General features: G+C 43.8%; 1 protein-coding gene across 3 annotated transcripts in view; it reads left to right on the forward strand.

The window, feature by feature from the left end:
• slc47a1 (solute carrier family 47 member 1) overlaps positions 1 to 17,500 on the forward strand; it is a 37,141-nt gene that overhangs the window by 13,697 nt on the left and 5,944 nt on the right. For all 3 annotated transcript variants that reach the window (NM_001141764.1, XM_082973766.1, XM_082973767.1), the window contains exons 7-14: positions 2,549 to 2,646; positions 3,648 to 3,745; positions 3,855 to 3,968; positions 5,004 to 5,071; positions 5,202 to 5,310; positions 8,432 to 8,507; positions 11,873 to 11,942; positions 12,931 to 13,063. In NM_001141764.1, coding sequence (NP_001135236.1) covers positions 2,549 to 2,646; positions 3,648 to 3,745; positions 3,855 to 3,968; positions 5,004 to 5,071; positions 5,202 to 5,310; positions 8,432 to 8,507; positions 11,873 to 11,942; positions 12,931 to 13,063 — 766 coding nt within the window. The remainder of the gene's footprint in view (positions 1 to 2,548; positions 2,647 to 3,647; positions 3,746 to 3,854; positions 3,969 to 5,003; positions 5,072 to 5,201; positions 5,311 to 8,431; positions 8,508 to 11,872; positions 11,943 to 12,930; positions 13,064 to 17,500) is intronic.

A 17,500-nucleotide genomic window follows, 5' to 3' on the forward strand; every position in this document is an offset into this window, starting at 1 on the left:
AAGTCCGGCTGGCTTACATCATGTGCTAACGAGACAGAGATTTTTGGACATAAATGATGAGCTTTTTTGAACAAAACTACATTCGTTATGGACCTGTGATACCTGGAAGTGACATCTGATGAAGAGAATCAAAGGTAATGGATTATTTACATAGTATTTTCGATTTTAGATCTCCCCAACATGACGTCTAGTCTGTATCGCAACGCGTATTTTTCTGGGCGCAGTGCTCAGATTATTGCAAAGTGTGATTTCCCAGTAAGGTTATTTTTAAATCTGGCAAGTTGATTGCGTTCAAAAGATGTAAATCTATAATTCTTTAAATGACAATATAATATTTTACCAATGTTTTCTAATTTTAATTATTTAATTTGTGACGCTGACTTGACTGCCGGTTATTGGAGGGAAACGATTTCCTCAACATCAATGCCATAGTAAAACGCTGTTTTTGGATATAAATATCAACTTGATAGAACTAAAAATGCATGCATTGTCTAACATAATGTCCTAGGAGTGTCATCTGATGGAGATTGTAAAAGGTTAGTGTATCATTTTAGCTGGTTTTATGGTTTTGGTGACCCTGTCTTTGACTTGACAAAACATTACACACAACTCTTGTAAATGTACTGTCCTAACATACTCTAAATTTATGCTTTCGCCGTAAAACCTTTTTGAAATCGTAAAACGTGGTTAGATTAAGGAGATGTTTATCTTTCAAATGGTGTAACATAGTTGTATTTTTGATAAATTTGAATTTTGACATTTATTTGGATTCAAATTTGCCGCTCTTGAAATGCACCTGCTGTTGATGGAGTGCACCACGGGTGGCACGCTAGCGTCCCACCTAGCCCCAAGAGGTTAAAGGGTAGAGCTTTCAAGAAGCGGGACTCTAACCCGGACGCTTATAAGAAATCTCGCTACGCCCTCCGACGAACAATTAAACAGGCAAAGTGTCAAAACAGGAATAAAATGGAATCCTACTACACCGGCTCCGACGCTCGTCGGATGTGGCAGGGCTTGCAAACTATTACAGACTGCAAAGGGAAGCACAGCCGCGAGCTGCCCAGTTACACGAGCCTACCAGATGAGCTAAATTACTTCTATGCTCGCTTCGAGGCAAGCAACACTGAAGCATGCATGAGAGCATCAGCTGTTCCGGACGACTGTGTGATCACGCTCTCCGTAGCTGATGTCAGTAAGACCTTTAAACAGGTCAACATTCACAAGGCCGCGGGGCCAGACAGATTACCAGGACATGTACTCCAGGCATGTGCTGACCAATTGGCAAGTGTCTTCACTGACATTTTCAACGTCTCCCTGACTGAGTCTGTAATACCAACATGTTTTAAGCAGACCACCATAGTCCCTGTGCCCAAGAACACTAAGGTAACCTGCCTAAATGACTACAGACCCGTAGCACTCACATCTGTAGCCATGAAGTGCTTTGAAAGGCTGGTCATGGCTCACATCAACACCATTATCCCAGAAACCCTAGACCCACTCCAATTTGCTATTCATTGACTAAAGCTCAGCGTTCAACACCATACTGCACTCAAAGCTCATCACTAAGCTAAGGACCCTGGGACTAAACACTTCCCTCTGCAACTGGATCCTGGACTTCCTGACGGGCTGCCCCCAGGTGGTAAGGGTAGGTAACAACACATCTGCTATGCCAGGACAGCGGAGTCAATCACCACCTTCCGGAGACACCTGAAACCCCACCTCTTTAAGGAATACCTGGGATAGGATAAAGTAATCCTTCTAACCTCCCCCCCCCCCCCTAAAAAGATTTAGATGCACTATTGTAAAGTGGTTGGGCCACTGGATATCATTAGGTGAATGCACCAATTTGTAAGTCGCTCTGGATAAGAGCGTCTGCTAAATGACTTAAATGTAAATGTAAAATGCTGATCCTCAACACAGGGGCCTCCTCAGTCCCCACCCATAGTAGAGCAGGTTGAGAGCTTCAAGTTCCAACAAACTATCATGGTCCAAACACACCCAAGACAGTCATGAAGAGGGAACGACAAAACCTATTCCCCCTCAGGAGACTGAAAAGATTTGGCATGGGTCCTCAGGCTCTACAGCTGCACCACCGAGAGCATCCTGACTGGTTGCATCACTGCCTGGTATGGAAACTGCTTGGTCTCCGACTGCAAGGCACTACAGAGGGTACAAAGGGGCAAAGCTTCCTGACATCTAAGACCTCTACACCAGGCGGTGTCAGAGGAAGGCCCTAAAAATGGTCAAAGACTCCAGCCACTCTAGTCATAGACTGTTCTCTCTGCTACCGCATGGCAAGCAGTACCGGAGCGCCAAGTCTAGGACAAAAAGGCTTCTTATTAACAGCTTCTACCCACAAACCATAAGACTCCTGAACAGCTAATCAAATGGCTACCTGAACTATTTGCATTGTCCCCTCTTATTTTTCTTAAAACTGCATTGTTGGTTAAAAGGGCTTGTAAGTAAGCATTTCACTCTAAGTTCTACAGCTGTTGAATTCGGTGCATATAACAAATAAAAATGGATTTGATTTAACTGTCTTTCCCAGGGGATCATCCTACCTCAGATGTACACAGCAGCAGCAGCTAACCTCATTAACCTGGCTGTGAACTACATCCTGATCATCAGCCTGGAGATGGGAGTCATGTACTGCCCTAGCTTCCTCTCCTTCTTCTATCCTCTTCTTCCTCTCCTGCTCCTATCCTAATCTCCTGTCCTTCTCCTATCCGCTTCTTCCTCTCCTGCTCCTATCCTCTTCTCCTATCCTCTTCTTCCTCTCCTGCTCCTACCCTCTTCTTCCTCTCCTGCTCCTATCCTCTTCTTCCTCTCCTGCTCCTATCCTCTTCTTCCTCTCCTGCTCCTATCCTCTTCTTCCTCTCCTGCTCCTATCCTCTTCTCCTATCCTCTTCTTCCTCTCCTGCTCCTATCCTCTTCTTCCTCTCCTGCTCCTATCCTCTTCTTCCTCTCCTGCTCCTATCCTCTTCTCCTATCCTCTTCTTCCTCTCCTTCTCTTCCTGCTCCTATCCTCTTCTTCCTCTCCTGCTCCTATCCACTTCTTCCTCTCCTCTCCTGCTCCTATCCTCTTCTTCTTCCTCTCCTGCTCCTTTCCTCTTCTTCCCTCCTCCTCCTTCTCTTTTCCCCCTCCTCCTTCTCTTCCTCCTCTCCTCCTCCTTCTCTCCCCTCCCTGTTCTCTCCTCCTTCTCTCCCCTTCTCTCCCCTCCCCCTTCTCTCCCCTCCCCCTTCTCTCCCCTCCCCCTTCTCTCTCCTCCTCCTCCTCTCCCCTTCCACCTTCTCTCCCCTTCTCTTCCTTCCCCCTTCTCTCCCCTCCTTCTTCTCTTCCTCCTCTCCTCCTTCTCTTCCACCCCTTCCTCCTTCTCTCCCCTCCTCCTGCTCTTCCTCCTCTCCTCCTTCTCTCCCCTCCTCCTTCTCTCCCCTCCTTCTTTTCTTCCTCCCCTTCCTCCTTCTCTCCTCTCCTCCTTCTCTCCCCTCCTCCTGCTCTTCCTCCCCTCCTCCTTCTCTTCCACCCCTTCCTCCTTCTCTCTTCATACCCTTCCTCCTCTCAATTACTGTAAATGTGTTGTTATGTATAATTTCTGTGTGTGTGTGTGTGTTTATTGATCCTGTGTCTGTGTTGTTGTGTTGTGTAGAGGCTCTGCTATAGCGAACAGCCTGTCTCAGATCACCATCTGTCTGCTCCTCTACTTGTATATCTGTTGGAGAGGACTCCACAAGAACACATGGACAGGTCAGACACATACTCCCTCTGCTGGCCAAATGTGGTTATTGACGTCTATAGATATTATTATAATTTTTATTTTTAAATTGCGATGACTGATGTGTGGGTGCTTCTCCAGGCTGGTCCAGTGAGGCTCTCCAGGAGTGGGGTTCCTACATGCAGCTGGCCATCCCCAGTACCCTGATGGTCTGCTTCGAGTGGTGGGTCTGGGAGATAGGAGGCTTCCTCGCTGGTCAGTCTGAGTGTGTGTGTGTATGTGTGTGTGTGTGTGTGTGTCGACAATTGTACTTACTTAATAGGAATTCATAACCATCCGACCAACGGTATCGGGAGAGGCGAAGGTCGAGAGCAGTGCGTCCTCTGAAACACGACCCCAACCAAGCTGCACTGCTTCTTCACACATCCAACCCGGAAGCCAGCCGCACCCAATGTGTCGGAGGAAACACCGTACACCTGTCGACCGTGTCAGCGTGCACTACGCCCGGCCCGCCGCAGGAGTCGCTAGGATATCCCTGCCGGCCAAACCCTCCCCTAACCCGGACGATGCTGTGCCGATTGTACGCCGCCCCATGAGTCTCCCGATCGCGGCCGGCTACGACAGAGCCTGGACTCGAACCCAGAATCTCTGGTGGCACAGCTAGCACTGTGATGCAGTGCCTTAGACCACTGAGATAGAGCCTGGACTCAAACCTAGGATCTCTGGTGGCACTGTGATGCAGTGCCTTAGACCACTGCACCACCCAGGAGGCCATAAGAACATCTATTTTTTATACATTCATACAGGGTTAATTCCGTATTCCGTGTGGTTACAGGGTTAATGGTCTTCCCTGTGGCTCAGTTGGTAGAGCATGGTGTTTGCAATGCCAGCATGGTGTGTGCAACGCCAGGGTTGTGGGTTTGATTCCCACGGGGGGCCAGTACAAAAAATGAAATGTACGAAATGTATGCATTAATAGGGTTCTTCGCCTGTCCCCATTGGGAGAACCCTTTTTGGTTCCAGGTAGAACCCTTTTGAGTTCCATGTTGAACCCTTTCCACAAAGGGTTCTATATGGGGTCCAAAAGGGTTCTACATGGAAGCAACAAGGGTTCTCCCAATGGGGACAGGCGAAGAACCCTATTTTTTCTCTCTCTCTCTCTCTCTCTCTCTCTCTCTCTCTCTCTCTCTTTTTCTCTCTCTCTCTCTGTCTCTCTCTCTCTCTCTCTCTTTCTGTCTCTCTCTCTCTCTCTCTCTCTCTCTCTCTCTCTCTCTCTCTCTCTCTCTCTAGGTATGCTTGGAGAGGTGGATCTTGCAGCACAGCATGTGTTGTTGGAGATAGGAGCCATTACCTACATGGTGAGAAACACACACCTACCTAGTTACCTCTTCCCCATAACTCTCCTCACCCCTTAATCACTCTGAACTCCAAGATCACCTTCTCCCCCATTCACTACACCCCACAACTAACTGTGGGGTCCTTGTCCAGTTCCCTCTAGGTGTCCATGCCGCTGCCTGTGTGCGGGTAGGGAACGCTCTGGGAGCAGGAGACACTTCCAGGGCTCTACTCACCTGCAAAGTAGCCCTGGTGCTCTCAGGTAAAAACATGCTTAGCATTATATTGTTAAGTTGCTGGATATTATTATTACTTTTTTATTACCTTTATTTATTTAGGTTTTTCTCATTGAGATACCATCTCTTTTTCAAGAGAGACCTGGTCCAAAAGCAACAAAGGGGAACAAAGTTTCAGACAAAACAATTTACATACACTAACAAGATTAAACAAAACTTTAGACACACATACAGTACAACAATTACATATTACATAAAAAAAACACAAATGTCATGACTAAAGACATCTTCTATTATATACACATCGATCAAGTATTTAAACTCCTCCAACATGACTAGATCATCAAATTTAATAAATGTTCAGGAGAGAATTCCAGGGTCACGGAGCTGAGTAACTAAAACTATTTCTACCATGACCTGTTCTAATTCTTGGTAACTGTTAGAAGCAAATATTGGCGGGAACTGGAACACGCTGTCGTATACACGTCGATCCAGAGCATCCCAAACATGCTCAATGAGTGAAATGTCTGCTCAGTATGCAGACCATGGAAGAACTGGGACATTTTCAGCTTCCAGGAATTGTGTACAGATCCTTGCGACATGGGACTGTGCATTATCACGCTGAAACATGGACGTACTAACAACTTCTCTAAAACAACTTTGGAAGTGGCTTATGGTAGAGAAATTAATATTAAATTCTCTGGCAAAAGCTCTGGTGGACATTCCTGCAGTCAGTATGTCAATTACACACTCCCTCAAATCTAGAGACATCTGTGGCAATGTCTTGTGTGACAAAACTGCACATTTTAAAGTGGCCTTGTATTGTCCCCAGCACAAACAGTTTTCGTATTGACTGACCTTCATGTCTTAAAGTAATGATGGACTGTCGTTTCTCTTTGCTTATTTGAGCTGTTCTTGCCATAATATGGACTTTGTCTTTTATCAAATAGGGCTGTCTTCTGTACACCACCTCTACCTTGTCACAACACAACTGATTGGCTCAAATGCATTAAGAAATAAAGAAATTGCACATATTGACTTTTAGCACCTGTTAACCTCTATGGGCTATTCAATAGCCGGTGGAACAGCGTGGCGCGAAATACAAAAAAACTCAAAAATGCAATCATTTCAATTTTTCAAACATACAACAATTTGAACTCTTATTCACTAAAAGAAGTCCTACATCCTAGCCGTTGAGTTAGCAGCAGCAGCTGTAAACGTGGGGTAGGAAAGGACGGACAAAGTATCTGTTCTACCACACGATGACGGTACTACAAAGAATCTGTTCTACCACAAGACATATTCTTCAAAGGACAAGGGAGATCTCTGTTGGGCAACACGGTCTTCCATCTACGACCAACCTATTGAAGCACAGCTCAGAATAAATACAGCCAACAGCGAAATACAAAACCAGCTAAAATACCACAATTCAATTTTCTCAAACAATCAACTGTTTTACACCATTTTAAAGATAAGACTCTCGTTAATCTAACCACATTGTCCGATTTCAAAAAGGCTTTACAGCGAAAGCAAAACATTAGATTATGTTAGGAGAGTACATAGCCAAAAATAATCACACAGCCATTTTCCAAGCAAGCATATATGTCACAAAAAACCCAAAACACAGCTAAATGAAGCACTAACCTTTGATGATCTTCATCAGATGACACTCAGAGGGCATGATGTTATGCAATACATGCATGTTTTGTTCAATCAAGTTCATATTTATATCAAAAAACAGCTTTTTACATTGGCGTGTGATGTTCAGAAAATGTATTCCCACCGAAACCGCCGGTGAATTTACTAAATTACTCATCATAAACGTTGACAAAATACATAACAATTATTTTAAGAATTATAGATACAGAACTCCTTTATGCAATCGCTATGTCAGATTTTAAAATAGCTTTTTGGCGAAAGCACATTTTGCAATATTCTGAGTACATAGCTGAGCCATCACGGTGAGCTATTCAGACACCCGCCAAGTTCGAGCACACTAAACTCAGAATTAGTATTAGAAAATTGTATTACCTTTGCTGATCTTCGTCAGAATGCACTCCCAGGACTGCTACTTCCACAAGAAATGTTGTTTTTGTTCCAAATAATCCATAGTTATGTCCAAATACCTCCGTTTTGTTCGTGCGTTCAGGTCACTATCCAAAGGGTAACGCTCGAGCGCATTTCGAGACAAAAAAATTCAAAATGTTCCATTACCGTACTTAGAAGCATGTCAAACGCTGTTTAAAATCAATTTTTATGGTATTTTTCTCGTAAAATAGCGATAATATTCCAACCGGACAATAGTGTATTCATTCAAAGAGGAAAAGAAAAAACAGCGTGCTCGCGTGAACGCGCATATCCAACCTCTTTGTCCCCAGGCAGACCACTGACAAACTGAGCTACTATACTCTGCCCAGAGACAGGAGACGCCTCAATCCGCTTTCTGAAGGCTTTAGAGAGCCAATGGAAGCCTTAGAAATTGCTACATAACCCCACAGATACAGTAGTTTCGATAGAGAATCAAAAGAAGAACTACAAATTCTCAGACAGGCCACTTCCTGCTTGGAATTTTCTCAGGTTTTTGCCTGCCATATGATTTCTGTTATACTCACAGACACCATTCAAACAGTTTTAGAAACCTCAGAGTGTTTTCTATCCAAATCTACTAATAATATGCATATTCTCGTTTCTGGGCAAGAGTAGTAACCAGTTTAAATCGGGTACGTTTTTTATCCGGCCGTGAAAATACTGCCCCCTAGCCCAGACAGGTTAATTGAAATGCATTCCAAGTGACTACCTCATGAAGCTGGTTGAAGGAATGCCAAGAGTGTGCAAAGCTGTCATCAAGGCAAAATAGTTAAAAAAAAAAAATATTTAAAAACTTGTGTGTCCAAACCTTTGACTGGATACTTTGAAGAATCTAAAATCTAAAATATATTTTTTATTTGTTTAACACTTTTTTTGGTTACTAAATGATTCTATATGTGTTATTTAATGTCTTCATTAGTATTCCACAATGTAGAAAATAGTTAAAAAAATAAATATTAAAAAACTTGTGTGTCCAAACCTTTGACTGGATACTGTATATTGTTTTATATATTGTTGTAAATAATATTAATCTAATTGTATATGTTGTTTGTGCTGCAGGAGTGCTGGCTGTGTTCCAGGGTATTGCCATCGGTAGCTCCAGGCATGTGTTAGGCTATATCTTCACCTCAGACCAGTGAGTGTTAGACAATATATCATTTATTATTAATAGACAGTGTGGTCTGAAATGATTGAAACCCTTGAGAATGATGAGCAAAAATGATTACTATAAATTATAGAATTCAAGTACTTAGCTATATTTGTATGCACCAAAAAAATAGGGAAATTATATTGTTTTCAAATCAAATGTTATTAATCACATGATTGGTAAATAACAGGTGTAAACAAACAGCCCTTCAATGCAGAGAGAGAGAGAGAAAATAAAACAATATGTAAATAATGACAGGAGGAATATGTGGATGTGAAGAGCTACGGGGTAATGGAGTTAATCACGGACAGGTATACTGTAGGTAGGGTGTAATGGATAGATAATAGACAGTAACAGCAGTATACTGTAGGTAGGGGTAAAGGATAGATAATAGACAGTAACAGCAGTATACTGTAGGTAGGGGTAAAGGATAGATAATAGACAGTAACAGCAGTATACTGTAGGTAGTGGTAAAGGATAGATAATAGACAGTAACAGCAGTATACTGTAGGTAGGGGTAAAGGATAGATAGTAGACAGTAACAGCAGTATACTGTAGGTAGGGGTAAAGGATAGATAATAGACAGTAGCAGCAGTATACTGTAGGTAGGGGTAAAGGATAGATAATAGACAGTAACAGCAGTATACTGTAGGTAGTGGTAAAGGATAGATAATAGACAGTAACAGCAGTATACTGTAGGTAGGGGTAAAGGATAGATAATAGACAGTAACAGCAGTATACTGTAGGTAGGGGTAAAGGATAGATAATAGACAGTAGCAGCAGTATACTGTAGGTAGGGGTAAAGGATAGATAATAGACAGTAACAGCAGTATACTGTAGGTAGGGGTACAGGATAGATAATAGACAGTAACAGCAGTATACTGTAGGTAGGGGTAAAGGATAGATAATAGACAGTAACAGCAGTATACTGTAGGTAGGGGTAAAGGATAGATAATAGACAGTAACAGCAGTATACTGTAGGTAGGGGTAAAGGATAGATAATAGACAGTAACAGCAGTATACTGTAGGTAGGGGTAAAGGATAGATAATAGACAGTAGCAGCAGTATACTGTAGGTAGGGGTAAAGGATTGATAATAGACAGTAACAGCAGTATACTGTAGGTAGGGGTAAAGGATAGATAATAGACAGTAACAGCAGTATACTGTAGGTAGGGGTAAAGGATAGATAATAGACAGTAGCAGCAGTATACTGTAGGTAGGGGTAAAGGATAGATAATAGACAGTAACAGCAGTATGCTGTAGGTAGGGGTAAAGGATAGGTAATAGACAGTAACAGCAGTATACTGTAGGTAGGGGTAAAGGATAGATAATAGACAGTAGCAGCAGTATACTGTAGGTAGGGGTAAAGGATAGATAATAGACAGTAACAGCAGTATACTGTAGGTAGGGGTACAGGATAGATAATAGACAGTAGCAGCAGTATACTGTAGGTAGGGGTAAAGGATAGGTAATAGACAGTAACAGCAGTATACTGTAGGTAGGGGTAAAGGATAGATAATAGACAGTAGCAGCAGTATACTGTAGATAGGGGTAAAGGATAGATGTTAGACAGTAACAGCAGCGTGTGTGGTTAATGTGAAAGTACGTGCATGTTATATGTGTGTAGGTGAATGTAGTGTGTGTAGTGTGTGTAGTATGTGTTTGTGTGTGTGTGTATTTTCATGTCATTATGTAAATTCCTGGAATTTTCCAAACGTGCGCCGAATACAACAGGTATTGGAATACAACAGTCACCTTACAGTGAAATGCTTACTTACAAGCCCCCAATCAACAATGCAGTTGTTAAAAAAAATACGGATTTACAGCAGCTTTTACAGTGAAAGAATACCATGCTCTAAAACTTTCCATATACGCTGCTACCATCTAGTGGCCAAAATCTAAATTGCAATAATACATTGTGGACTTTCTCTTGCATTTCAAAGATAATGGATTAAAATAAAATCATGTTTTCTTTCTTTGTATTATCTTTTACCAGATCTAATGTGTTATATTACTTTCACAATACCACAAACTTCAAAGTATATCCTTTTCAAATGGTATCAAGAATATGCATATCCTCAGGTCCTGAGCTGGAGGCAATTGAATTTGGGTATTTCATTTTAGGCAAAAACGTTTTTTTTTAAAAGGTCCGATCCTATTTTGTTTCCGCTGGTTCTGTTTAGGTCAATGACATCACGAGCGTTACCCGGTACCAGGACATTTTAGCCAAACATTTGGTTGCCTCTGCCAGGAGGCTGAAACATGGCCGTAAGTGCATCTTTCAGCAAGTCAATACCCAAACACACAGCAAAACCCACAAAGAAATGGTTAATAATCTACGGCCTTGAAACCTATTCGAAAGCTAAGCTAATATAAGCTAATATAAAGGATATGGAAGGACTGTGTTGGAGTCTAAGATCCCCCTCCAACTCATACATTTATTTTAGAAATAGTCTCAGTATCTTCGCAAGGTGAAGTATTTCAAAGGTATTTAAAAATCAACGGTGTCAGTCATTTTGACCCCTACCGTTTTTATATATATTTTTTATATTACTTATTAAACAAAATCTCATTTTCTGAGCAATTGGATTAGTATAAACTAAATATCGTTTCCCAAAGTTCCTCACACGCTATAATGTATTTTCTCCAAAGTTAGAATGAAATGGTTCCACTCGGTCCTTTCAGCCATTCTAGGGAGTTTTTCCTAGGTTCCTGCCTTCTAGGGAGTTTTTCCTAGGTTCCTGCCTTCTAGGGAGTTTTTTCTAGGTTCCTGCCTTCTAGGGAGTTTTTCCTAGGTTCCTGCCTTCGAGGGAGTTTTTCCTAGGTTCCTGCCTTCTAGGGAGTTTTTCCTAGGTTCCTGCCTTCTAGGGAGTTTTTCCTAGGTTCTCACCTTTCTAGGGAGTTTTTCCTAGCCACCGTGCTTCTACATCTGCATTGCTTGCTGTTTTGGGGGGTTTTAGGCTGGGTTTCAGTACAGCACTTTGTGACATCAGCTGATGTAAGAAGGGCTTTTAAAAAATACATTTGATTGAATTTGATTGAAAACACACGTTTTCTGGAGACTTGTGGGAGGACTGCTGATGAGTCACCCACTGTATGTGCTTTTGGTAGCCTGATTATGTCCAGGCTGAGAAGGAATCTGCAGACATCGCATCCCCGACCAGCTTCTGAAGTGGACAGCAGATCTGAACACAATCAGACCACAAAGTGACTTTTGACCCGTCTTTTCAATGTGATCTTCATGTTCTGATAGCTGAAGTTGCATGCAAGTGTCAAGTGTAGACAGGACCTAAGTGATCTCTCAGTAGTTAATAGTCCTCCTCCTGAGTCCTGTCCTGTCCTGTCCTCTCCAGAGCTATAGTGGACAATGTATCAGTGAACCTGGGGCTCTACACCTTCATACAGTTCTTTGATGCTCTACTGGTGAGTACCTTTACTGGTGAGTACCTGGGGCTCTACACCTTTATACAGTTATATCTACTGGTGAGTACCTGGGGCTCTACACCATTATACAGTTCTTTGATGCTCTACTGGTGAGTACCTTTACTGGTGAGTACCTGGGGCTCTACACCTTTATACAGTTCTTTGATGCTCTACTGGTGAGTATCTTTACTGGTGAGTACCTGGGGCTCTACACCTTCATACAGTTCTGTGATGCTCTACTGGTGAGTACCTTTACTGGTGAGTACCTTCACTGGTGAGTACCTTTACTGGTGAGTACCTGGATCTCTACACATTCATACAGTTATATCTACTGGTGAGTACCTGGTGCTCTACACCTTCATACAGTTATTTGATGCTCTACTGGTGAGTACCTTTACTGGTGAGTACCTGGATCTCTACACATTCATACAGTTATATCTACTGGTGAGTACCTGGGGCTCTACACCTTCATACAGTTCTTTGATGCTCTACTGGTGAGTACCTTTACTGGTGAGTACCTGGGTCTCTACACCTTCATACAGTTCTTTGATGCTCTACTGGTGAGTACCTTTACTGGTGAGTACCTGGGGCTCTACACGTTCATACAGTTCTTTGATGCTCTACTGGTGAGTACCTTTACTGGTGAGTACCTTCACTGGTGAGTACCTTTACTGGTGAGTACCTGGGGCTCTACACCTTCATACAGTTCTTTGATGCTCTACTGGTGAGTACCTTTACTGGTGAGTACCTTCACTGGTGAGTACCTTTACTGGTGAGTACCTGGGTCTCTACACATTCATACAGTTATATCTACTGGTGAGTACCTGGGTCTCTACACATTCATACAGTTATCTGTACTGTTGAGTCTAACCAGTTTTTGTGTGTGTGTGTGTGGTGTGTGGTGTGTGGTGTGTGTGTGTGTGTGTGTGTGTGTGTGTGTGTGTGTGTGTGTGTGTGTGTGTGTGTGTGTGTGTGTGTGTGTGTGTAGTGTGTTTGTTCAGGTATCCTGGTTGGAGCAGGTAAACAGAAGATAGCTGCGCTGTCTAACCTGGTCTCGTACTATTGCATTGGCCTTCCGGTCGGCATCGCTTTAATGTTCGCTGCTAAGCTCAGGATACTAGGTATTCTACCTCTACCTCGACAACTACGTCTATCCTGACCTCTATCTCTAAATCTACCTCTACCTCTACCACAACATCTATCTCTACCACTATCTATATCTCTATACCTCCTACTCACCTCTATCTATACTTCTGTCTCTATCTCAACATCTCAACCTCTATCTCTACCTCCATCTACCTCAACATCTCAACCTCTATCTCTATCTGTACCTCTATCTGTACTTCTATCTCTACCTCTATCTCTACCTCTATCTCGTCCTCTACCTCAACATCTCTACCTCAACCTCAACATCTCTACCTCAATCTCTACATCTCTACCTCAACCTCTATCTCTATCTGTACCTCTACCTCAACATCTCTACCTCAACACATCTACCTCTATCTCAACCTCTATCTCTACCTCAACATCTCTACCTATATCTCTATCTTTACCTCTAACTCAACATCTCTATCTCAACCTCTATCTCTATCTGTACCTCTACCTCAACATCTCTACCTCGATCTCTACCTCTACATCTCTACCTCTATCTCCATCTGTACCTCTATAAGTACCTCTATTTCTACCTCTCTCTACCTCTACCTGAACATTTCTACCTCTATCTCAACCTCTATCTCTGTCTGTCTTTCTCTCTACCTCTGTGTCTACCTGTACCTATGTCTCTACCACTATCTCTATCTCCACCTCCACTGTTAAATCCCCTTGGATTGATGAGGAATTGAAAAATTGTATGGATGAGAGGGATGAGGCAAAAGGTACGGCAATTCAGTCTGGCAGCCCAGCTGATTGGCAAACGTACTGCAAATTAAGAAATCGTGACTAAACTAAATAAAAATAAACTACACTATGAATCAAAGATAAATTATATAAAGAATGATAGTAAAAAGCTTTCGGGCACCTGAAATTAAATCTTGGGGGAAAAAGCCAACTCGGCTACTTCATTTATTGAATCAGATGGCTCATTCATCACAAATCCCCTGATATTGCAAAATACTTGGCAGGATAAGCAAACTTAGGGATGACATGCCAGAAACAAACACTGACACCACACATCCAAGAATATCTAACCAAATTATGAAAGACAGGAATTGTACTTTTCCAAACATTGACAAGCCGACAGGGTCTGACAATCTAGATGAAAAATTACTGAGGAAAATAGCAGATGATATTGCCACTCCTATTTGCCACGTCTTCAATTTATTTTCTACTAGAGAGCGTGTTCCCTCAGACCTGGAGGGAAGCTAAAGTCATTCCTCTACCCAAGAATAGTAAAGCCCCCTTTACTGACTCAAATAGCCGACCAATCAGCCTGTTACCAACCCTTAGTAAACTTCTGGAAAAAACAGTGTTTGACCAGATACAATGCTATTTCACAGTAAACAAATTCTCATAGGCGTCGGAAGGATTAGACCAAGGCGCAGCGGGTATAGTGCTCGTTCTTAATTTATTTACTGAGAACACTTAAACAAAATAACAAAACGACCAACAGTTCCGTCAGGTACAACAACTAAATGGAAAATAACCACCCACAAAACCCAAAGGAAAAAAGGACTGCCTAAGTATGGCTTCCAATCAGAGACAACGAAAGACACCTGCCTCTGATTGGAAACCATATTTGGCCACAACATAGAAAACGAACAAAGAAAATGAAAACTAGAACAAATCCCCTCTAAATAAACCAAACCCCAAAGCACACAGAAACAACACCCTCTGCCACGCCCTGACCGTACTACAATGACAAATGACCCCTTATACTGGTCAGGACGTGACACAAATTGACAACAGAATTTCAGCACGCTTATAGGGAAGGACATTCAACATTTACATTTACATTACATTTAAGTCATTTAGCAGACGCTCTTATCCAGAGCGACTTACAAATTGGTGGATTCACCTTATGATATCCAGTGGAACAACCACTTTACAATAGTGCATCTAAATCTTTAGGGGGGGGGGGGGGTTAGAAGGATTACTTTATCCTATCCTAGGTATTCCTTAAAGAGGTGGGGTTTCAGGTGTCTCCGGAAGGTGGTGATTGACTCCGCTGTCCTGGTGTCGTGAGGGAGCTTGTTCCACCATTGGGGTGCCAGAGCAGCGAACAGTTTTGACTGGGCTGAGCGGGAACTGTCCTTCCTCAGAGGTAGGGAGGCGAGCAGGCCAGAGGTGGATGAACGCAGTGCCCTTGTTTGGGTGTAGGGCCTGATCAGAGCCTGAAGGTACGGAGGTGCCGTTCCCTTCACAGCTCCGTAGGCAAGCACCATGGTCTTGTTGCGGATGCGAGCTTCAACAGGAAGCCAGTGGAGAGAGCGGAGGAGCGGGGTGACGTGAGAGAACTTGGGAAGGTTGAACACCAGACGGGCTGCGGCGTTCTGGATGAGTTGTAGGGGTTTAATGGCACAGGCAGGGAGCCCAGCCAACAGCGAGTTGCAGTAATCCAGACGGGAGATGACAAGTGCCTGGATTAGGACCTGCGCCGCTTCCTGTGTGAGGCAGGGTCGTACTCTGCGAATGTTGTAGAGCATGAACCTACAGGATCGGGTCACCGCCTTGATGTTAGTAGAGAACGAAAGTGTGTTGTCCAGGGTCACTCCAAGGTTCTTAGCACTCTGGGAGGAGGACACAATGGAGTTGTCAACCGTGATGGCGAGATCATGGAGCGGGCAGTCCTTCCCCGGGAGGAAGAGCAGCACCGTCTTGCCGAGGTTCAGCTTGAGGTGGTGATCCGTCATCCACACTGATATGTCTGCCAGACATGCAGAGATGCGATTCGCCACCTGGTTATCAGAAGGGGGAAAGGAGAAGATTAATTGTGTGTCGTCTGCATAGCAATGGTAGGAGAGACCATGTGAGGATATGACAGAGCCAAGTGACTTGGTGTATAGCGAGAATAGGAGAGGGCCTAGAACAGAGCCCTGGGGGACACCAGTGGTGAGAGAACGTGGTGCGGAGACAGATTCTCGCCACGCCACCTGGTAGGAGCGACCTGTCAGGTAGGACGCAATCCAAGCGTGGGCCGCGCCGGAGATGCCCAACTCGGAGAGGGTGGAGAGGAGGATCTGATGGTTCACCGTATCAAAGGCAGCAGATAGGTCTAGGAGGACGAGAGCAGAGGAGAGAGAGTTAGCTTTAGCAGTGCGGAGAGCCTCCGTGACACAGAGAAGAGCAGTCTCAGTTGAATGACCAGAGGAGGATTCAGGAGGGAGGAGAAGATGGCAAAGAGCTTCCTAGGGTTAGAGGCAGATGCTTGGAATTTAGAGTGGTAGATAGTGGCTTTAGCAGCAGAGACAGAAGAGGAAAATGTAGAGAGGAGGGAGTGAAAGGATGCCAGGTCCGCAGGGAGGCGGGTTTTTCTCCATTTCCGCTCGGCTGCCCGGAGCCCTGTTCTGTGAGCTCGCAATGAGTCGTCGAGCCACGGAGCAGGAGGGGAGGACCGAGCCGGCCTGGAGGATAGGGGACAGAGGAAATCAAAGGATGCAGAAAGGGAGGAGAGGAGGGTTGAGGAGGCAGAATCAGGAGATAGGTTGGAGAAGGTTTGAGCAGAGGGAAGAGATGATAGGATGGAAGAGGAGAGAGTAGCGGGAGAGAGAGAGCGAAGGTTGGGACGGCGCAATACCATCCGAGTAGGGGCAGAGTGAGAAGTGTTGGAGGAGAGCGAGAGGGAAAAGGATACAAGGTAGTGGTCGGAGACTTGGAGGGGAGTTGCAATGAGATTAGTGGACGAACACCATCTAGTAAAGATGAGGTCAAGCGTATTGCCTGCCTTGTGAGTAGGGGGGGAAGGTGAGAGGGTGAGGTCAAAAGAGGAGAGGAGTGGAAAGAAGGAGGCAGAGAGGAATGAGTCAAAGGTAGACGTGGGGAGGTTAAAGTCACCCAGAACTGTGAGAGGTGAGCCATCCTCAGGAAAGGAACTTATCAAGACGTCAAGCTCATTGATGAACTCTCCAAGGGAACCTGGAGGGCGATAAATGATAAGGATGTTAAGCTTGAAAGGGTTGGTAACTGTGACAGCATGGAATTCAAATGAGGAGATAGACAGATGGGTCAGGGGAGAAAGAGAGAATGTCCACTTGGGAGAGATGAGGATTCCAGTGCCACCACCCCGCTGGCCAGATGCTCAACAAGCACAGCACTTACACAAATGACTGATGATTGGCTGAGAGAAATTGATGATAAAATAATTGTGGGGGCTGTCTTGCTAGACTTCAGTGCAGCTTTTGACATTATTGATCATAGTCTGCTGCTGGAAAGACATATGTGTTATGGCTTTACACCCCCTGCTATAATGTGGATAAAGAGTTACTTGTCTAACAGAACACAGAGGGTGTTCTTTAATGGAAGCCTATCAAATATAATTCAGTTAGAATCAGGAGTTCCCCAGGGTAGCTGTTTAGGGCCCTTACTTTTTTAAATTTTTACTAACGACTTGCCACTGACTTTGA

Source organism: Salmo salar, chromosome 04 (genome assembly GCF_965601325.2).
Source record: "Salmo salar chromosome 04, fSalSal1, whole genome shotgun sequence".
Taxonomy (NCBI): domain Eukaryota; kingdom Metazoa; phylum Chordata; class Actinopteri; order Salmoniformes; family Salmonidae; genus Salmo; species Salmo salar.